Source organism: Heloderma suspectum, chromosome 11 (assembly GCF_057233095.1).
Source record: "Heloderma suspectum isolate Gila_16-S chromosome 11, 16-S_ref, whole genome shotgun sequence".
NCBI classification, from domain to species: domain Eukaryota; kingdom Metazoa; phylum Chordata; class Lepidosauria; order Squamata; family Helodermatidae; genus Heloderma; species Heloderma suspectum.
Genome location: NC_139468.1, coordinates 16,543,627 through 16,565,328, shown reverse-complemented (window position 1 = coordinate 16,565,328; position 21,702 = coordinate 16,543,627). Strand labels below are relative to the sequence as shown.

Below are 21,702 nucleotides of genomic sequence, written 5' to 3'. Positions count from 1 at the left end.
CAAAGGAAGTATACTTAAAAATATTGGGGGCTACAAAAATGAGCATGAAGGTGCACACAGGAGCACTTGGACTGCAATTTGTCACATGGGAAACATCCATGGATCACACATCTTACATCTATGGCAGTGGTAAAGGGATTTCACTGCAGAATTGTAGGTGGTGGTGGTGGTTTTGTATCTGCACACTTGAATCATAGTTGCAATGCATCATGGGGTCTGGGATCTGTTCTCAGAGCTGCAGCCCTCAGACCCATGACTCCTACCTTTGTAGCTGGAAGGGTGAATGAAGAAGCTGCCCCAACAGGGGAGGAGGTGGCTGGAGCAACTGAGGCCCCTGAAGCTGCCTGCACAATTGCCTGCTCTGCCTGGGCCATTGGAGGCAGCTGTGGTTCTGTTGCCGTGGCATGCCCCCCAACTGGGTGTTGCACATATTCCTAATTGGCCCTCATTTCCTCTGCACCACAATTAGATCTAATAACGACAGCTATTAACAGCTTAGGACAGGCTACACTTAAAGACTATCATCACCATACCTGTCTTGGCTAGTCTCCTTGTGGTTACTGCCTTTCTTTCTCCTGCACATTTTTCTTCCACCATAATCAACATACATCACTGAGTGAAAACAACACTCTTCACTGTGTGTGAAGGGGGACATTTATTCACAATGTCTCATCCAACAGCAGCCGCAGTGCAGGGAATTAACAGGATTTTTCTATACAGTCAATACTTGGCTGTTCAGAGAGATGATCAATATTAGGATTACAGTTATAAATTTGATACTTTACACCCCAATTCTGGTATCTTGGATCTTTTCACCAGGAAGGGCCTTTGGGAGCTCCCCCCACTTTCCCAAAAGTCCATGACATCTTACTTAGTTTGTTCTCTTTAAGTGTATTTCGCCAGCAACTTCATTAATGATGGCATGTCCTGTAATGGAAAATGCACACAGCAGAAGCTTACAAATCAGTAGAACACATAATGAACTTACTTTCTCTGCCCATCTCTCTGGATGTCTGAAGTGGAGTTTTCCATCTGGCTGATGTCTATGGGTCCCTATCCAGATCTATCCAGACCTATTATTGCAGGGGTGAGGAACCTCAGATCCATGGAACAGACCTAGCCCTCCTGGGATTCCAGTCTGGCCCTCTGGAGTTTCCCAAATGGCCATGCCCCTTTTCCTGGCCACACCCCTTTTCCCATTTGGTGTTTTTCCACCCCCACCCCCCATTCTTGGAGATTGAAATGCTTCTCCTAAGGCTTCGTTACATGCAATTAGATCTTTCAGCTAAAAGATGTTGGCATTTGGGCCACAGCCCTCTGCCTTTGGCCACTTCCACCAATGGAATGTGGGAGTTTCTCCAAAATTGAATTTGACCCTTGGGCTGAAAGGGGCTCCCCTCCCCTGTACTATTGGCTCTGCCTATGGAAGAAACTGCTATGTGGGCTCAAGTTACAGGAAGCCGGATTCTAGCTGAACATCAGGAAAAACTTCCTGTTAGAGCAGTACGACAATGGAACCAATTACCTAGGGCGGTGGTGGGCTCTCCCACACTGGAGGCATTCAAGATGAGGCTGGACAGCCACCTGTCAGGGATGCTCTGTCTTGGATTTCTGCACTGAGCAGGGGGTTGGACGTGATGGTCTTACAGGCCCCTTCCAACCCTACTATTCTATGATTTGGCACAGTTCTTTTCTACAAGGCAGCTGGTGAGCAGGATGACAAGAACCCTTCTGAGACCCTTGGGTAGATGGGTGGCCCTACATTGTTGCACTGGCATGCTCCTGCTTATGCTAATACTTTCTCGCACCACTTATGCAGTGAACCTACTTGGACCAGCGAGAGGCAACAAGGTTTGGAGGATCACTGAGAGCAGAAGGCTGGCCAGGGTTCAAGTACTGCAGGACCTTGGAGAGCTCCAAGATCCAAGCAGGAGATGCTACGGCAGAGTCAAAACCCAACTAAGAGGGCTTCTAGGTACCTGATGGTCAAGAAATTCATTTCCCTTCTCTGTCTTAGCAGCCTGTAAAGTTCCATTCCATGGGGCCTGCACATATTGGTTATGCCGCCTGGGCGTGTTATCTCGTATCGTCCCTGGCTCCAAGGTCAAAGCAGAACCCTCCCTAATTGGGCTGAATGAGTTCAGCTGAGCATCTGTGGGACCTTTCTGACCCCCTGCTCCCAAAAGTACAGGAAGACAGGTTCCAGCTAGCTTGTGATTGGCTAATAGGGATCACCTCAGTTTTGCATAAGGCTTGGGGTATAAAACCCAGGAGGAATAAGATGCCTGCGGTCTTCACTCACTTTCATTTTGCCCTGTCCAACATCTGCTTTGGAGAGTTCGCTTTCCGAGGTCCTGTTCTACTGAAGACCCATGCCACTGGTACATATAGACAGGATGAGTCAGTTTGGTGTTTTGCCTTGTATTACTTCCAAACATTACTCTGGTCCTTTTGTATGTTACTGCCTTTCCCTGTTCCCATTTTGTAAATAAATTCACCACCTATCGTATTTGAATGTGCATGCTTTATTCCAGTTGGCCTTGGTACGAAATCCAAGGCTTTACTCTTGGTTATTTCTATTGTTTAAGGTTTCAGGCCCAGGGCTCTGAAATAGGGAGTACTGGCTTGGGCCCTGGTTTCATAAGGTTTAGGGATGCCCTGTAAGGTCTGAGAGTCCCCTGGCTCAGGCCGAGTTGGACGTAAGGGGTGGTGGCAGCCTACCTTGCTGGGCTGGTGTTTAAAATAAGCAATCTTTTGTCCCTGCTTACACCACAGGGAGTTAGAGTACCCTCTTTCCTTTCTTCACACAGACCATAACACAACCTTCCCAAATCTGGTGCCCTCCAAATGGGTTTTGCGCATGTTTCTCCTAATACATGCACTTTTGTACTAACTTTTGCCTAACATCGACATTTTTTTGTAAGCAACATCCCTAACGTAATGTATTTTTGAATGTTTTTTGCACGAATATATGCATTTTTGTGTGCATTTTCACCTAACGTAACATTGGCATTTTTAAAAAATTGAAGAACTCTATTGCAAAGATAGGAGAACTGCTTTTTGAAGGATAACCAAGCTTCACTTTGCATAATACTTCAAAAATGCAAAGTTAGGTAACTTTGCATTAAAATATGAACTGAACAAATCTCTCCCCTATCCTTCTATCAACTAACCATGCTGACAATTACATGCTCATTTACTTCAGGGCCTTTGGGGGAAATCTCACCTGGTCCTTGAGGTCACGATCGCTCCGGTTCTCCTCTAGTAGCCTCTGTTGGAGGAGGTTTTCAAGAATTTCTCTTGTCAGCAGATCCTTCATGTCCTCCAGGACCCCTGTAAGCACTGGGCTGAATGCCTTGGGGATGTGACTGAGCTCCACTCTTTCCGGGGATGGAGGCTGTAAACGAGAAGCGCCCGGGGTACTCTTCTTCCCCATAAAGTGCCCTGGAATGATATTGTGCATGTAGATACACAGGCAGGAGGGTCCAGTGACAATTCTGGCTCAGATAATGCAACACTGTGCTGGATGAAAGATTTGGGGGGGGCTCTTGGGGAAGACGCATGGCCTGGCCCACTGCCTCCTTGCTGCAGGAACCCATTCACTTGCCCTCCCCCTTTGGGCTCAAAGCAAGGGTGAGTGGAGGCTGTGGCTTGAGAGAGGGCCCATAGCTCAGTGGTAGAGAGCCTGCCTTGTATGCAAAAGGTCCTGGGTTCAATCCCCAGCATCTCTAGGTAGGGCTGGAAAACACTCCTGCTGGTCAGTACTGAGCTAGGTGGGTAGAAAGTCTGCCAGATCAGGGCTGGGAAACCTGCAACCCTCTGCCTGGTTTCATGTGGTCCTTAGGCCCATTTCAAAAGACCTCTGCATACGATCAGTTCAGATCTCTCCCTTCCCTTGCAGCCCTTTGCATGGGAAGGAAGAGGGAGGGAGAGAAAAGGGGTGGCAGAAGGAGAAAGAGAAAAGGGGTGCCCTCTGCCAACATGTGGTCCCTGACAGATTACCCACATGGGAATGTGGCCCTGCACAGAACAAAGATTACCCACACCAGAACTAGATGGTAGGGCTGTGCAGTGCTTCGGCCCAAAGCCTGAGTTCCGAGTCATGGGGCATGAAGCGGCCCAAAGCAAAGCGGGTCACTCTGGAGCACTTCGGTGTGATCTGGAAGCCCAGCCGCCATGCCACTGCCACTGCCATTGCCTAGCCCCCAGCTCCTTACCTGGGTCCCCTGGATGCATGCCGGCAGCCATCTTATTGTTCTGGAGGGGGGAGCCATTTTTAAAATGGCAACTCCCTGTATTTCTGGAAATACGTGGCTGCCAGCACATGTCCAGAGGGTGTAGGAGCTGGCGGCAGTGGTGGCTCCCCTGCCAGCGCCAGCAGCGGCTCCCCCAGCGACAGCTCCCCTGGTGGTGGCACCCCCCTGAACAAGGGTCCAGGTAAGGAGCTGGGGGCTGGGTGGTGTGTTGGGGGGGGTGAAGCAGGATTTGGAAGTCCAAATCCCACTTAGGCTTTGTAGGCTGAAGCGAGGCTGCCCCCCTCCCAAATCAGTCCGAGCTGAATTGAGCCCACCTTGGAAGTCCTGAAGCGGCCTCTGAGTCAGATCGGGGTGTGTGTGTCCATGCACAGCCCTACTAGATGGGCTGCTCTAAGAAAACGTTGCTCTAAGGCAGCTTCTGATGCTCCTTCCCTTTGATCCTGCCACTGCTCACTTGCTTAGAGAGGACAGATTAACAGGCAGCAACAGGGAGGAGAAAGTGGTGGTGGTGGTGGAGGAGGAAGAATTGCAGCAGCAGGTCTGGGGGGGCTCCAGGGATTGGTACTGGGCCAAAATCGAAAAAGGAACAGCTGCACCAATTGAATCCCCAACATGTTTTGACACAGGTCTTTATCAAGGGAAAAACTCATAGAGACTTTTCCGGAGGACTCATTCTCCTTGACTTCTTTTTTGATTTTGGTTTCCAGTTTTACAGCTGTTTTTTCTGGTCCCTGTTGGTACTGTTGATTGGCACTGGGCCTCCTGTTGGGGTGCAGACCTTGGCCGCTATCCAATGATGCTGACCCCTGATGCGAACCCTGAGCCAAGTGTAACCTTTCCTGGGGTTCACCTCAGATCCTCTTGATGACATCCTACTTTCTCTCTCACACTTGACTCACACATGTCTTTGCACTTCTGGTGGTTGTATGGATAGGTCATGGCCAGCCGGCTATATGATGCCACCACCAACTGTTGTTGTTGTTTGCATGCCACTGAAACCTATATCTTGCACCCTACGTTGCTTGCAAAAAGATTAATGCCATCCCTGCAGCCATTTCCAGGGGCCACCACAAACCTGATGGTTGTGTGAATCAGCCCATCTCTGTCCTTCCTTAGTCTCCTCTGAGGGCCCTGGCTGTGCAGCACTCTCCTGTCAGCTTGAAAATGGGCTATTTAAGGGTGCATTTGTAAGCTTTATAATAGGATTCTCAAGAACTGTTTCTGTTCCCTGGCCACTGCTGCAGTATTTGATGGTGGCCATTCTTGGCAGAACACCAGTGGAGGCTGGTGGCTCTGATGTCACTGGGGCAGTGCAGCAGCTCCAGGTTTCGGTCAGAACCACTTAGAATTCTAAAGGCAGTTGTTGTTCTGGATCAGTGCTTGGGCATGGTAATGGACTGGATGAGGGCCAATAAACTGAGACTCAATCCAGACTAGTGGGTGGTTCATCTGCCTGGCTAGGTGATGTTCAACCTGTTCTGGAGGAGGCTGCACTCCCCCTAAAGGATCAGGTTTGCAGTTTGAGGGTGCCCTTGGACCCAGAACTGTCACTCATGGCACAGATGGACTCTGTGGCACAGAGTACTTGTATCACCTTAGGCTGGTATACCAACTACACGCTTATCTGGACAGAGATAGCGTAGCTACAGTTATGCATACTCTGTTAACCTCTCATCCGGATTACTGCAATGCGTTATACATGGGGCTGCCTTTGAAAACAGTCCAGAAACTTCAGCTGGTCCAAAATAGGGCAGCGAGATTGTTAACAGGGACTGGCTAACGAGATCATATTATGCCAGTACTTGTCCAGCTGCGCTGGCTGCCAGTCCATGTCCAGACCCAATTCGAAGTGCTGGCATCAATATTCAAAGCCCTAAATGGCTTGGGGTCAAGTTATCTGAAGGATTTTCTCCTCCCATATATACCTGCCCAGACCCTAAGATCATCTTCAGGGGTCCTTCTCCCAGAGCCCCTGCCAAAGGAAGTGAGGCAGGTGGCTACCAGGAAGAGGGCCCTTTCCACTGTGGCATCCTGACTGTAGAATGAGCTCCCTAGAGAGGTTTGCCTGGCACCTACGGTGTACTCCTTCCTTTTGATTTTCACCTTTTGATTTTCCCAGCATTTTAGCATTCTAGTCTTTTAGCTCTGCTGTTTTAAATCAGTGTTTTAAATCTCTGCATTGCTGCTAGGTTGTATTGTGGTTGTACTTTTATATTGTAGTTTTAAGTTTTTATATTTTAATATGGTTTTATGCTGTACCTTGAGGTACAAGGAAGGATGAAAACAGACCCCCCCCCCCAATTAGGAGAATACATCTCAGAATTTGCCAACAAATTTAAACGAGGAGAATTTGGAAGAGACTTTTTTCTGCTGCCCCCTTCTAGATCCATTTCAATCCCAATGCCAAAGCACGAAGACTTGAGGATGGAATTGCTGCATTGTGGATTTGCTTGTGAAGAACATGGGGCAAAGGGATGTGCCATCCTGAAGCATGACTTTGGGCCCCATACTTCCCTAGAGACCATATGTCACACTTGCCCCATAACCTGCCATCTCAACATGTGCAAAAGTCATTGCTTTTCTGCGTTGCATGCCATATTTGTAATTTCCTCGTGGATGGGGAAAATGCTCCTGTTTCCCGCTCATAGGGTAGATGTAGGATGGCAGTGTGTCTGCATAGAAGCACTTGATTATGATACCACACCAGATGTTCAGGAACGGCTAGGGAACGAATCTACCATACTTGGCATTATAGTTAATCCATTAGCCTGAATTTGAGAAAACACTGAACCAACAACACGCTTTCAATTCAAAGGGTGGTAAATGCTCAATATATATATGGGCAAAGAAGCACAGACATGTGCAAAGAAGGTTTTATTGAGGATCATCTGGAGTTTTTGTTTTCTTTTTTCTTTTTTCTCTTCCACATTTAATTCTTCCTCCTCCCCTCCCCTTTGGACTCTTTTCTTCTCCCCCACACACACCTGACCAGTCAGGCTTTCCTCCTTATTTTATTTAATTTAAAGGATTTTTAGGCCACCTTTAAGGCTGTCTCTTCGACTATCTTGATGCTATATATAGAGAGAGATGAGTCCTGGTTAGATTTTTAAGAGCCTGTTTTTTAAAACACCCCTAGGTTTTAATCAGGAGTCACTTTTATGGAGATATTGGAATGGCAGGGGCAGTTGAAGGGAAGGGAGAGAATGGGGGATTTAAAATGGATTTTATTGGTTGTTAAGCATGTACCAAAAGTTATAATTTGCATTTCTTAAAGAAGAAAAGAGACAGTTGTGCACAGTCCCTTATGAAGGTGATGTTCAGCATTACAGGAACATTGGGTCATCTCCTTTCCAGGATGCCATTTTTGCAAAACAAGTCCACACGCAACACTTAAAGTGTCATTCAAGGTGGAAAGATATATTGCACGACACCCACAGTATCCCACCCAAACATGGCCAGCAAATATTTAACAACAACAATAATAATGAATGATTATAATTAATATTTGCTGGCAATGTTTGTAATGGAACTGGAGTGGGAAATTGTGGGTGAGATATAATTATTATTATAATTATAAGAGATGCTCAATTCATTTGTTTATCAGGGCAAATGACTAAATACTCTATCCGATTTCATTCAGAGCTGTTCCTGACACTATGCATGGCTTTAAAAGTAAACTCCTCACCCCACCTAACTAACAAACCCGGCACTCCATTTAAGACAACGCAAAAACAACCAATAAAAGCTTTTCCTCTCATTTAGTTGAGGGATAGGGCGTTTAAATGAACCACTGAAAGAAATATTACGGTCATTAGACTATCAGCTATGGAATCACTCAGCAGGAAAAGACTGATCGGACTCCAGCTCCCATTGTCCCTGATTGGTGGCTATGCGAGCTCTGGCTGATGGGAGTTGCAGTCCTGGCTGGAGAAGGCTGTCCTGCCTATATTCCCCACTCTCCTCGGTCCACAGATTAACCCACCAACACCCAGGCTATATGGGTGGACTCGGATGAACAAAGGGAACCCAAACCAACCGCACTCGGTCCCCGTGTCCACAAAGGCTTTCTCGGAGGCGCCCTCGAAGATTCGGCGAACTGGCCACGTGGCTGGCTTCGCGGTACAGGCAGATTCCCCCCCCCCCCCAATAGCTTGATGAACCAGACCAGGTTAAGAGCTTCGCCCTGTCCGATGTTGTTCCCCAGAGCAGAACAACAACACAACTAACTTCTTCTCCGACGGCTCCCGCTAACTCTAGCGCGCACCCCTTCCCCTTGCTCCCGGGAAGCGCATCCCGTCGCCCGTGTGCGTGTGCGTGTTGGGAGGAGGCTGCTTTCAGGGTCGGACGCCCCGTCCAAGCAAGAGGGAGAGGCAGCGGCAGGCAGTACCTGTAGCCCAGAGATTTTCCCTGAGCCGGATGGGTCCGTTCCTCTTGTCGCCGAGCGAGGGCGAGACGGAGATGGCGGAGAAGAGGAGCAGATAAGCCAAGCAGCCCACCCGTAGGGTCCTCCAGGCGAGCCCAGCGGCGGCCATGTCTATGGGGCGAGGCTGCGAGTAACCTCGACGGACGGACGGACACCCTGCCGCGCCTCGCCTCGACTGGCCACTAGGGGGCGCCGCTCCTCTCTCCTTCTCCGAGCCCCTTTCTCGCCGCCGCCGCCGCCGCCGCCGCCGCCGCTTCTCCTCCGCGTCTCGTCCTCCGGTTTAAATAGCCCAGCGGCTGTCGGGGCGGGGACTGTCGTGGGACAGCCGACGCTCTCCCCCCCCCCCCGCCCCGGCGCTCCGCAGGGACAGCAGGGATCACCCTGAGCCTGGCTTGCCACGACTTTGCTGCCCAAAAGGACACTTTGATATCCCCCCCTCCCTTCTCCGGACGGTTTAGCCATCTGAGCATCCTCTACAAAGGACAGTAAAGCAGAACCCGAGAAAAAGCGGGTATCCTGGTCAAGGAGGGGAGAGGGATGGGAAGGGAGGAACCCTTGGCAGAGCCAGGTTAGGGTATCACCCCTCTCAATGCCCTTTCTCCAGTTCTAGGCCAGGGGTTGCGCTGAACACACTTTCCTGGCAGTTCAGGAGTCCCATCGAATTCAATGGTGCTTACTTCCGAGTTTGAACAGGCGTGAACGGTGACGTTGGTGTTCGGCATTGAATCAACTGAGGGCGCAATCCTGTGCAGGTTTAGACAGAAAAATGTCCTCCAACTCCCAGCATTCCCCAGCCAGTTGTGGGAGTTGGAGGACATTTTTCTGTCTAAACCTGCACAGGATCGCGCCCTGGATGATATTTCCCGGGCAATGGCAGGATTTGAGGAAGCATCATCATCTTCCGACCATTTCAGGAACGCGCAGCATTTCCACCCACCCCGCCTCCCGCCCTTTCGCAGACTTTTAAGGGCCGTCGGCAGAGCAGATTCCCCAAAGAACCGATTCTCCTGCCCGGAGAGGGGCGCGGCCTCCTTCTCTCCCCGGGCCCTACATTTTTGCGAGCGCTCCTCACTGCAGCACCACCTTTATTGTACGGGTATTTCTGTAAGCCGCCTGGTGCGTCTTTGTTTTAAAACAGGCAGGGAGGCTTTGTTTTAAAACAGCCTCCAGTCCACAGCGGAGGCTGGGGGCTCCTATTTCAGTGGGGCAGCGAATCCGCTCTGGGTTTCAGTCAGAACTCTAACGGAGCTATCCAAGGCACTGAACCATTTTGGGGTTCATCACCTTGGATAGCTCCGTTAGTGTTCTGACTGAAACCCAGAGCGGATTCGCTGCCCCACTGAAATAGGAGCCCCCAGCCTCGATCCAGCAACAACACCGAGCTATTTGTCCTACATCAGGAGACACCCCCCCTCCCCAAGCCCATCTTGTGCCTCTCCCTCCAGTAGAAGCTGTTCCGGCAGGACGGCCATGGGGGACCTCCGACGGGGTCCGTCTCACCAGCGCTGCCTACCAGGCTCCCCCCTCCCGTGACTTCGGGCAGAGACCCTTGCGGGGTCTGCCCCGGAGTGAGGCAGCAGCAAACCCAGCCGTCGGGGGGCCTCTGAGCAGATCGTTCGGTGCCAACGGGCAGTGCATTTCTTTCACCATGGCTCCACCCATCCTGCAACATCAAGCCAGCGTCTTCCCCGAGGCAGATACTTGTTTTTAAAAGAAACGGTTCCGGGGCTTCAGCCCTCGGGAGACGCAAACGAGCCCATGTGCCAATCGCGGAAAACGTCTACGCTGTTGGCGAGAACGAGGCCGTAGCTTCTTCCTATGCTGGACTGACGTCGAACTTTCTCTTCCTAGCCTGAAGCGAGCGATCATTGCAGACTGGCTTATTCCGATTTTGTTGCGGTCCACTTCGGGAACGGGGTCGTTGAAATACAGCGGTATATAAGTAGATAAACACAGCAGCGGTCATGGTGCCGGAAAGGGCGGGGGCACTCTGCACTTGCTCAGACATTCTCTTCTCTCCCAGGGTTGGCTTCACGGGGAACTGCGCTTCCGAGGCCGGTGCCGGCTTCTCCTCCCTGGGCCCGCCCGCCTGCCCGCTCCCTCACCTCCTTCCCTCGCTCTCCCCGTCGGAAAAGGGGCAGAAGGGAACCAGAGCGCCCCCGCTCCATCCCGCCGTAGAACAGCTGCGAGGAAGATCTGCCCGCGGGGCTTTGCAAGCGCCGTCCAACCTGGGCCGAGCCCAGGGCAAGGCTCCGCTTATATAGCCCGCAGAAGCTCGTGAAGGAGTCTGCTGTAAATGGCGACAGATTGGTGTGTGCAGAAAAACACTGGCACCAAAGAAGAAACGCATGTTTTCTTGGTTTTCACATGATGCATACCCGCGTCTGTCACAGCAGGCATCATCTTAGAAGAGGCATTCCCCCTGCCGTCATCTGCAGGAGAGAATGCATTTTTAAGAAAGTGCTAAACATCTGCAGCTGTTGTTAATAATTATATTACTGTTGTTGCTATTGTTGTTGTTGTTGTTGTTGTTACCATTATTAGCTGCTTGATAAATTGGGGAGATATTTTTAGTCAATCAAAGTGTTTTTAATTGAGTAATCTAACCGATTAATTAACTCAGTTTTGCAACTCTATTTAAAAGTGTGCAGATGTGGAGGGCTAGAAATGTGAGTTGCGATGTGAGAATTTCAGGCTTTGGATCCTGTGCCACTGCCGAAGGAATGCACCCAGCTCTGAGTAAACAGCAGCTGCGTTGTGTGGAGATCTAGGAAACCACAATTGTATTATTCCTTTTTAAAAACATCTTCTTCTGCAAGCAATGGATTGCCAACATTTGGGGAGTAAGACCCAAGATTTTGGGCTGTGCACAGTACTAAGCACCTAAAGCTCGGGGCATATGGGGTTGTTGTTACTGTTGCTTGGCCAGTGAGCCAAAGGCTTTGAAGGGATTACAGTGAAGTTGTGTAGGGTCTAGGGTGAACTTGTACCAATTACAGGATGACCAAAGGAAGCAACAGCTTCATATTCCCAGGGGCAATTACTGGAGGCATGAAAGCATGTCGGATGAGATGCAGGGTGCCTGAGTGAGGAAAACAAGAGTCTCTGTTACGTTAAAAGAAGCAAGAAATGGTACATCCTTTGCAGTGGCGAACATGGGGTGGATTTGCTTCAGTGCCAATTGCTTGAACAGGGGAAGGGCCATGGCTCAGCAGTAAAGCGCCTGCCTTGCAAAAGGCCCCAGTCTCAATTCCTGGGTAAGGCTGGGAAAGACCCCTGTCTGTAACCCTGGAGAGTCACTGCCAATCAATGTAGATCAGGCTTTCCCAAATGTTTTGGACCTGTGGGCACATTTGGGAAAGTGAGAAACTGCTGTGGGCACTACCACAAAATGGCTCCCACAGGGGGTGTGACTAGTCACATAATGGCTGCCATGGGGGCCTGGTTAGCTCAAAAGTGAGCTAAGAGGAGAAGGGAATAGCAAAGCTAGAGGCAGGGAGGAAGGGGGAAACAGCAAGGCAAAGGGGTAGAGAAAGAGCAAGGCTAGAAGGGGGAGAAACTGCAAGATTTCTTGATGGGAGGGAATAGAGAGGCTAGAGACTGGGTGGGAAGGGGAAACAGCAAGACAAAGGGGTAGAGAAAGAACAAGGCTAGGAGGGGGAGAAATGGCAAGGTAAAGAGGTGAGAAGGAATAGTGAGGCTAGAGGTTGGCTTGGAATTAGAAACAGCAAGGCAAAGGGGTAGAGAAAGAGCAAGGCTAGAGGTAACGGTGTGGGAGAAACTGCAAGGTAAAGAGATGGGAAGGAATAGTGAGGCTAGAGGCTGGGAGGGAGAGGGGAATAGCAAGGCAAAGGGAGAGAGGGGAGAGAAAGAGCAAGGCTAGAAAGGAGACTAAAGTTTCCAAGGATTTTATTTAAACATTAAGGGGGCAGGGAATGGAGAGCTTTGTGGGTGCCATTGGAGGTGCCAATGGGTGCCATGTTGGGGACCCCTGATGTAGACAATACTGAGCTAGATGGACCCAAAATGTGGTTTAGTGTACTTGCTTTCTATGTCCAATGGCATCCAAGGGGAGGACCATGGTTGGATATGGAGCCCCTGCTTTGCATGCAGAAGGTCTGAGGTTCCATCTCCTGCATCTCCAGGTAGGGCTGGGAAAGACCCGTCTGAAGCTCTGGAGAGCCACTGCTGCTAGTCAGTGCAGACCGGAGCTGGGCAACCTGTGACCTTAGAGCTACATCCAGTTGTTGGCCGCATTTCAAAATCCCTCTGCAAGCCATCCCTTCAGACCTCTGGTGAGAGCAGTCTGTCCTTTTCCCAGCAACTGGGCAGGGAGAAAAACCGGGAGAGACAGAGAGAGACAGACAAGGGAGTGGCAGAAAGAGGCAGTGGAGGCTGGTGGTGCCGATTTCAGTGGGACTGTAGATTTATTTATTTTTTATTTATTGCATTTATATCCTGCCTTTCTTCTTCCTCTTGCAAGGAACCCAAGGCAGCTTACATGAGTTCCTCCTTCACACTTAGGCCACAATGTTTCTGCTTTAGATAGGATCAACCACAAATGTTGTCTTGGTCCCTAGAGCTTGTTTTGATGGATTTCTCTCTCCCTGGGGCTGTTTGCATGTAACAGCAGCAAATCATGAGTTAATTAGTTAACCCACAATTTGCTGTGGTGCATGCCAGGGACATTCTGCTACCTTTTTGAATGTTCAACCCCTGATCAGGCTGATCAGGCCTTGCTACGTGACTTCCAAACTAGATACTACAGGTTAGTTGTGGGTTATACAACCTACAGTTAACCTAAGTACTAATTGAAGGTTAACTGAGGGTTGTTTAACTCATGATTCACCTATAGCGTTCAGGTTCAGACATCATGTAGTAATCCCTCATCAGCCCGATTGGGGGGTTGAATATTCAAAATGGCTGTGGAACGTGGCCTTCATGTGCTGTGGCAAATTGTGGGTTAAATAAGCCAAAATGTGCCACTGTTACATGTGAACTGGGTCTCTCTCTTTCTCTCTCCTTCCCCCTGCCCCTCCCCATAACTGAAGAACTGAAGAAGATACTCCTGCATTCTCCTTTTAAATAGTCCCTGATGCAGCGGGGGGGGGGGACACGTGGGGGGCACAACCACACTCAGCAATCTCTGAAGCCCATTTTTCAGCTCTTATTGAACAAAGCCTGCAAATCAAGAAGAAGTGTGCTGTGGTCATCCTAAGGAACCTGGACGTGACTCAGGGTCTTATCAACAGCACAGAGTTCATTGTAGTGCTGTGCTGAAACTTTCTCCCACATGTTTTTCAACCATTCTCATTCAATTTGATAGAAGAGAAATTGCTTTTGAAAAGAAATTCAATACCGAAGAAATTTCGGAGAATCATAGACTAGTAGGGTTGCAAGGAGCCTACAAGACCATCAAGTCCAACCCCCTGCTCAATGCAGGAATCCAAGTCAAAGCATCCCTGACAGGTGGCTGTCCAGCCTCGTCTTGAATGCCTCCAGCGTGGGAGACCAACTACCTCCCTAGGTAATTGGTTCGATTCTCGTATTGCTCTAACAGTCAGGATGTTTTCCCTGATGCTCAGCCGGAATCTGGCTTCATGTAATTCTCAAGGGTTGGGTTTGGGTTTCTTGGGCTTGCCTTTCTTAGAAGGTGGCAGAGGAATGAGAACAAGTGTCCTGTCTGTCGCTGTACAATCATCTCTCCGGCAGCCTGTAGCCTCCTTAGTTTCCTGCACTTCAACTGAGTCCCAGTGGAAGGCATCATGAGCTAGTTCCTCCCTTAGGGATTTTTTAGATCAGGAAGTGCAGGCAGCCTGGGAGGCTGGCTGTGACTAGGTCGGCTCGAAAACACCACCCAAAGAAATTCAACATCAATTGTAGACTGTCCTGAGAATGAGGCAGAAAAATGGAAGCCCCTTTCGTGGGGGAAGAAAACTTTCTGGAAATTGGAGGACAGATTTTGGCAAAGCACTAACTCCACCTCATCCCTGGAACTTCACACAACGCTGCCCCCCATCCTCACACCTGCATTGTGGTGGATGCAAAATGGGGGCCAGCCTGCCAAGACAGTTGATGCTGTTGCAGCACGAAACCCCCCCAAACCATTACCAAAAACAAAAGAAGCTGTGCTACAAGCCCTGACAATGGGGAGCCCTACCTATGAGAAACTGTTGAGAATTTGTCCTTCCCCTGGAGAAATTCAGCAAAATGATCTCCCAAATTTCTCTGCCCACAAATTAGGTGGAGAATTTGGAGAGGCCATCTGTGCACAGCTTTAGCTTCATCATGCTTGCCATGCACAACAACTGTCAGGAAGCCCTCACTGGACAGGCGAAAGGCAAGCAGATCTTCCTACCAAGGATCAGCCAGGCACCTTCCGACTATCTCTCCCCTTCCAGTTCAAGCGTCGCCAGTTCCCCATTCGTATGGCCTTTGCCATTAGCATCAACAAGAGCCAGGGACAGACTGCGGACCAGGTTGGCATCTATCTGCCTATGCCTGTCTTCTGCCATGGACAACTCTATATTGCCATGAGTCATGTGTGCTCATTGGCAAACCCCAAGATTCAAGCCCTCAATGGACCAGAACAAGGATGTTCCAGTGGCTGCCCTGGAGTTTACACCAAGAATACCGTATTTAAGGAATTTTTGTAAAGATAAAAGATGTAACACTTTGAATGGTTCAATAAATGCAGTTATTGAAAGTTAAACTTTTTGTTAGATTTGATTTTTCTCCATGGAATGTGTTCATGGGGAACCAACTGGTACTTATTATTATGAGATTATCGCACAATGACTACAGTGCCAGCACTGGAGCACAGGAATGTCTCTGGCAGGTACTGGGGCTCCTTAAGAAGGCTGATGGAGGGATAGACAAAATTTCCACTCCACTTTCCCAATTCCTGCCTCTTTGCCTGGAGAGTCTGCACTAGGCTTCTCATTATAAGTGCAATCCTTGGGGGGGTGGGCAGTAGGGCGGGGGGAGAAACTTCATGATTAAAAAAAAAGCACAATTATTCTTAGGCAATATTTGTGGGTAACACCTCTCTTCACAGCAATTAGCTGTCAACTGTGTGTAGAATATCAGCATTTGCATATAGTGTAATGAAGGCGTTGATTAGAAACATTTTCATCAGGGGATCAAAAAAAAGCAAAAGCACAAGAAAAGGACTCAGCTGGGCCTCATCTCTGGTGCTTAAGAGGGAGAGGGAGGCAGATTTACAAAGGGCATGAAACAAGACAGGGGGCTTATTTAATGTATAAAAATATTTATTTCCCCACCTTTTGGTCAACTTTATTCCCCCCTCCCCAAAGCAGCAAACAATATAAAAGCAACAATCCGCATGTTTAGACAAAAAAGAGTCCTACAACTCCTAGCATTCCCCAGCCAGCATGCAGGCTGTTTTTCTGTCTAAACATGCATAGGATTGTGTCCTTAAGAACTGTATAGATCACTCTGGTCTTATCTGTCACTGTGTGCTCTCTCTCCCTTGCATACTCTAGGCCATGGGTGGGCAGACCTCGGGCTTCCAGGATCTACTTTGGTTTTTGTTCTACTAGAATCCCAAGAACCACTGGCTAGAGCCCAGGTGCAAAGCAGTGGCACAGATAAACGCCACGCAGTAAGGTACAGGGGGCCTCTGCGCATATGCTCAGCCCAGGAATTTGTGTCAGTACCAGAATCAAGCCCACAGGTTGTTTCAAAGACAAATCTGTGCATGGTTCTCCCCCCCCCACCCCTCCAGTTCTTTTTTCATCATCCTAATTTAGGGGATTGGGGAAAACATTGTAGTTGTTGCAACTGTTAAGACAATTAGAAGTCAGAACCCCCTGCCAATCGACTGTAAATCACCCACAGGACTGGATCTACATTCTGCCCACCCCTTTTGCAGGCCATGTTGTAGCTCTGCGGTCTCCGACACATTGTCCAATGTGCCAACAGACCTCTCTTTTGGTGACTGTCCGTCTCCTTGCCCCTTCTGATAGATGTTTTATTTCTTAAGATTTTTTTTATATTAAAACATTTTTTTAAAGCTGGGAGGCTGTCCATCTGCAAAGCATAGCAGATGGTATCCATCCTAGAGTCCTCAAAGAACTCAAATGTGAAATTGCTGATCTTCTAACCAAAATATGCAACATGCCCCTAAGATCAGCCTCTATACCAGAGGACTGGAAGATGGCCAATGTAACACCAATTTTCATAATTGGGGGGGGATCCACGATTAATGCAGTTCCATTGGTAGAGGCGTTCAGAGCACCGTCTGGTCCAGTTTTATTGGATGAGTTTCAGTTACTGAGGCCTGAGGATGCGGACAAGGTGCTTGGCCAAGTCCGATCGACCACTTGTGTGCTTGACCCTTGCCCTTCATGGCTTATTAAATCAAACAAGGAGGGATTGTCCGGCTGGGTCCAGGAGGTTGTAAATTCCTCCTTGAGAGAGGGAGTGGTGCCTGCCACTTTAAAAGAGGCAGTAATTAGACCACTCCTGAAAAAGCCTAACCTGGACCCAGAGGATGTTAACAATTATAGGCCAGTGGCCAACATCCCCTTCCTGGGCAAGGTGCTTGAGCGGGTGGTTGTAGGACAGCTCCAGGCACTCTTGAATGAAACGGATTATCTAGATCCATTTCAATCAGGCTTCAGGCCTGGTTTTGGAACGGAAACTGCCTTGGTCGCCCTGTGGGATGACCTCTGCCGGGAGAGGGACAGGGGGAGTGCGACCCTGTTGATTCTTCTGGACCTCTCAGCGGCTTTCGATACCATCGACCATGGTATCCTTCTGGATAGGTTGTCTGGGTTGGGAGTTGGAGGCACTGCACTACAGTGGTTCCGCTCCTACTTGGATGGCCGATTCCAGAAGGTGGTGCTGGGGGATTATTGCTCTGTGCCATGGCAATTGTGCCATGGGGTTCCACAGGGCTCTATTCTATCCCCCATGCTGTTTAACATCTACATGAAACCGCTGGGGGAGGTTATCCGGAGGTGTGGGCTGTGGTGCCATCAATATGCGGATGACACCCAGCTCTACCTCTCTTTCTCATCAAAACCAGGTGAGGCAGTGGCTGTTCTGAACCAGTGCCTGGGCACGGTAATGGACTGGATGAGGGCCAATAAACTGAAACTCAATCCAGACAAGACGGAGGTACTGTTAGTGGGTGGTTCGTCTGCCCGGCTAGGTGATAATCAACCTGTTCTGGAGGGGGTTGCACTCCCCCTAAAGGATCAGGTTCGTAGTTTGGGGGTGCTCTTGGATCCAGAACTGTCACTTGAGGCACAGGTGAACTCAGTGGCACGGAGCACTTTTTATCAGCTTAGGCTGGTATACCAACTACGCCCTTATCTGGACAGAGATAGCCTAGCTACAGTTATCCATGCTCTGATAACTTCTCGTCTGGATTACTGCAATGCGTTATACGTGGGGCTGCCTTTGAAAACGGTCCGGAAACTTCAGCTGGTCCAAAATAGGGCAGCAAGATTGTTAACAGGGACTGGCCTGCGAGCTCATATTACGCCAGTACTTTTCCAGCTGCACTGGCTGCCGGTCCATTTCCAGGCCCGATTCAAAGTGCTGGTGTTAACATTCAAAGCCCTTAACGGCTTGGGGCCAGGTTACCTGAAGGATCGCCTCCTCCCATATGTGCCTGCCCGGACCTTAAGATCATCAGCAGCAGCCCTTTTCCGTGAGCCCCTGCCAAAGGAAGTGAGGCGGGTGGCTACTAGGAGGAGGGCTTTTTCTGTTGTGGCACCCCGGCTCTGGAATGAGCTTCCTAGTGAGGTTCGCCTGGCGCCTACATTGTACTCCTTTCGGCGCCAGGTGAAGACCTTTTTATTTTCCCATGCATTTTAGCTTTCTAAATTTTTATCTTTGCTGTTTTAAATCTGTATTTTAAACTCCTGTACTGCTGCTAGGTTTTATTGTGGTTGTATTGTTATATTGTGGTTTTAATGTTCTATATATTTTAAATTGTTTTATTGTGTGTTGTTTGGTTTTAGTTTTTGTGAACCGCCCAGAGAGCTTCGGCTATTGGGCGGTATAGAAATAAATAAATAAATAAATAAATAAATAATCCAGGGAAATTACAGGGGGGGATCTGTGGGGGATCCGGGAAATTACAGGCCCATTAGCTTAATGTCTGTTCCGGGTAAGTTGATTGAAGTCACTATTAAAGATAAAATTAGTAAGCATATAGAAGGACAAGCCCTGCTGAAAAAGAACCAACACAGCTTCCACAAAGGTAAGTCCTGTCTCACTAAACTTTTAGAATTCTCTGAGACTGTCAAGAAACATCTAGACAGGGATGATCCAGTAGACATTGTTTACTTGGACTTCAAAAAGGCTTTTGACAAAGTCCCTTACCAAAGACTCCCGAGCAGACTTAGAAGTCATGGAATAAGAGGGCAGGTCCTCTTATGGATCAGTAACTAGTTAAAGAACAGAAAGCAGAGAGTAGGAATAAATGGTAAATTCTCCCCATGGAGGGGAGTAGATAGTGGGGTCCCACAGGGATCTGTATTAGGACCAATGCTTTTCAACCTGTTCATAACTGATCTGGAATTAGGCCAAGTTTGCAGATGACTCCAAATTATTTAGGGTGGTTAAAACAAAAAGGGATTGTGAAGAGCTCCAAAGGAGCACTCCAAACTGGAAGAATGGGCATCTAAATGGCAAATGTGGTTCAATGTCAGCAAGTGTAAAATCATGCACATTGGGGCAAAACATCCCAACTTCAAGTATAGCCTGATGGGATCTGAGCTAGCGGTGACTGACCATGAAAGAGATCTTGGGGTTGTGGTGGTCAGCTCAATGAAGTTGTCAACCCAGTGCGTTAAAAGGCAAACTCCATGTTAGGCATAATTAGAAAAGGAACTGGAAATAAAACTGCCAATATCACACTGCCCCTATACAAATCTATGGTGCGGCCACACTTGGAATATTGTGTACAGTTCTGGTCACAACACCTAAAAAAAGAGATTGTAGAGCTGGAAAAAGTGCAGAAAAGGGCAACTAAAATGATCAAAGGGCTGGAGCATCTCCCCTGTGAAGGAAAGTGACAACAGCTGGGATTGTTTAGCTTGGAAAAAGGAGGGTAAGGGGAGACATGATAGAGGTGTACAAAATTATGCATGGTGTAGAGAAAGTCGATAGAGAGACATTTTTCTCCCTCTCTCATAATACTAGAACCCAACGGGGTCATCCCACGAAGCTGATTGGTGGGAGATTCAGGACAGATAAAAGGAACTCCTTCTTCACACAGTGCAGAGTTGAACTATGGAATTTGCTACCACAGGATGTGCTAATGGCCACCAATTTGGATGGCTTTAAAAGGAGGTTAGACAAATTCCTGGAGTAGAAGGTGATCAATGGCTACTAGTCTTGATGGCTATGTGCTACCTCCAGGACCAGAGGCAGTGAGCCTATGTACACCAGTTGCTGGGGAACATGGGTGGGAGGGTGCTATTGTGCTCATGCCCTGCTTGTGGGTTTCCACTCGACAGCTGGTTGGCCATTGTGTGAACAGAATGCTGGACTAGATGGACCCTTGGTCTGATCCAGCATGGCTCTTCTTATGTTCTTAAAGTGCTGCCCTCCAACACCTTCTTTATTTGGGCTCCAAAGAGTGGTTTCATGTCTTGGAGCTCAGATCCCACCTCTGCCTTGGACAAGTTACTTTTTCACCACTTTGCCTTCTGGGAAATGAGTATTCTTGACCAGCCATGCCCACCATGGCAGCCATTTTATGAATGGGCAAGGCAACCACATGGCAGCCATTTTGTGAGTGTCCACAACACTGTCTCAAAATTTCAAATGTGCCCACCAACCCCCAAAAGGCTGGAGATCCCTGTAAAAGGTTTGTGTTCTTAAGACATCTGGTTATTGACTATGGGGAATCAGACTTTCTGGGAACAAACTCTGTAAATATGTATCCTCCCTCCACCCACCAATCCGCCTATAAAAAAAAGATTGTATGGTGGCAGCACTAACAAATGAAGCAGTTTCAGCCACCCTCAGAAAATGCTTCACAGGAGAAGTTTCAGATCTACCTAACACCCTCCTGAGCCAATTCTCAGCCTGAAGGAATTTTTAAAAATTGCTTCTGTAACCGCTTGCATAACACCTATTCAGAACCTGCAAATAAAACTTTGTCAGCAGCCCTAAAAGCATCAGATTATTGTGAACCAGAGTGGGGGGTGGGGAAGAACACCCAGTTCATGAGAAGTACCAGTTCTGGTAACACAGGTCTAATGAGGCAGCAGGAACAGATAACACAGCGAAGCAAACGTGATCTATCCCTGTATGCTCTCTCTCCCTTGCATATTCTAGGCCATGGATGGGCAGAGTCCAGGCTTCCAGGATCTACTTTTGTTTTTTACTAGAATCCTAAGGACTACTGACTAGAGCCCAGGTGCAAAACAGTGGCTCAGGAGGGTAGATCCATGCCAGGCATTCATGTACAGGGTGCCTCTGTGCACGTGCTCAGCCTAGGAATTTGTGATGAGTACCGGAGTCAAGCTCACAAGTCCTTTCAAAGAAAAATCCACTCCTGGCTCTCCCCCTGCAAGAGTTCTTTTTCATCATCCTAATTTAGGGGACTGGGGAAAACATTTTAATTGTTGTGATGGATAAACAGTTGGGAGCTGCAAAAAACCTCAAACTAAGAGACGTGCACTCAGAAGAAGGCCTCCTTGAAAATCCTAACCTAAGAAGGGCTCGGGCTGCTGACATTTGCAGGGCAGGCACAATCTGGGTGGAGCTTTAGGAAGGAGGCATAGCCCAGAGGGAGAGCACTTGCTTTGCATGCGGAAAGTCCCAGCTTCGATCCCTGGCATCATCCCTCCCTACCCAGGACTCAGTGTTAAACTAAGGAAGACTTCCATCTAAATCAGAAGATGAGAGTGCAGCACAGAACCATCGCTGCCGAAGGTATACAGCTGAGCGAGCTTCAGCTATTGGGTGGTAGAGAATTGCAATAAATAAAATGATAGTGATAATAACATGTCCACAAACCCAGAGTATGATCCA

At 48.7% G+C, this 21,702-nt stretch overlaps 1 protein-coding gene across 2 annotated transcripts; it reads right to left on the bottom strand.

The window, feature by feature from the left end:
• Positions 1-614: 614 nt before the first annotated feature.
• On the bottom strand, positions 615-8,936 carry NMB (neuromedin B). 2 transcript variants are annotated; one of them, XM_084816425.1, is made up of 3 exons: positions 8,644-8,936; positions 3,227-3,444; positions 615-927 (listed from the first exon to the last, which is right to left on the bottom strand). In XM_084816425.1, the coding sequence occupies exons 1-3, from the start codon at positions 8,786-8,788 to the stop codon at positions 886-888; spliced, it is 405 nt and encodes a 134-aa protein (XP_084672551.1). In that variant the 5' UTR covers positions 8,789-8,936; the 3' UTR covers positions 615-885. The 2 variants fall into 2 exon arrangements, with proteins under 2 accessions (XP_084672551.1, XP_084672552.1); XM_084816426.1 differs by lacking the exon at positions 8,644-8,936 and adding an exon at positions 4,218-4,263 and having other exon boundaries at positions 638-927.
• Positions 8,937-21,702: the final 12,766 nt, after the last annotated feature.

Excerpts from the sequence above, each read along its gene's own strand:
- NMB (XM_084816425.1), bottom strand. The coding sequence starts at position 8,788 with ATGGCCGCCGCTGGGCTCGCCTGGAGGACCCTACGGGTGGGCTGCTTG. Across the intron at positions 3,445-8,643 it reads GGAAAATCTCTGGGCTACAG|GGCACTTTATGGGGAAGAAG; the intron begins GTACTGCCTGCC and ends ATATCATTCCAG. Across the intron at positions 928-3,226 it reads ATCGTGACCTCAAGGACCAG|GACATGCCATCATTAATGAA; the intron begins GTGAGATTTCCC and ends TTTCCATTACAG.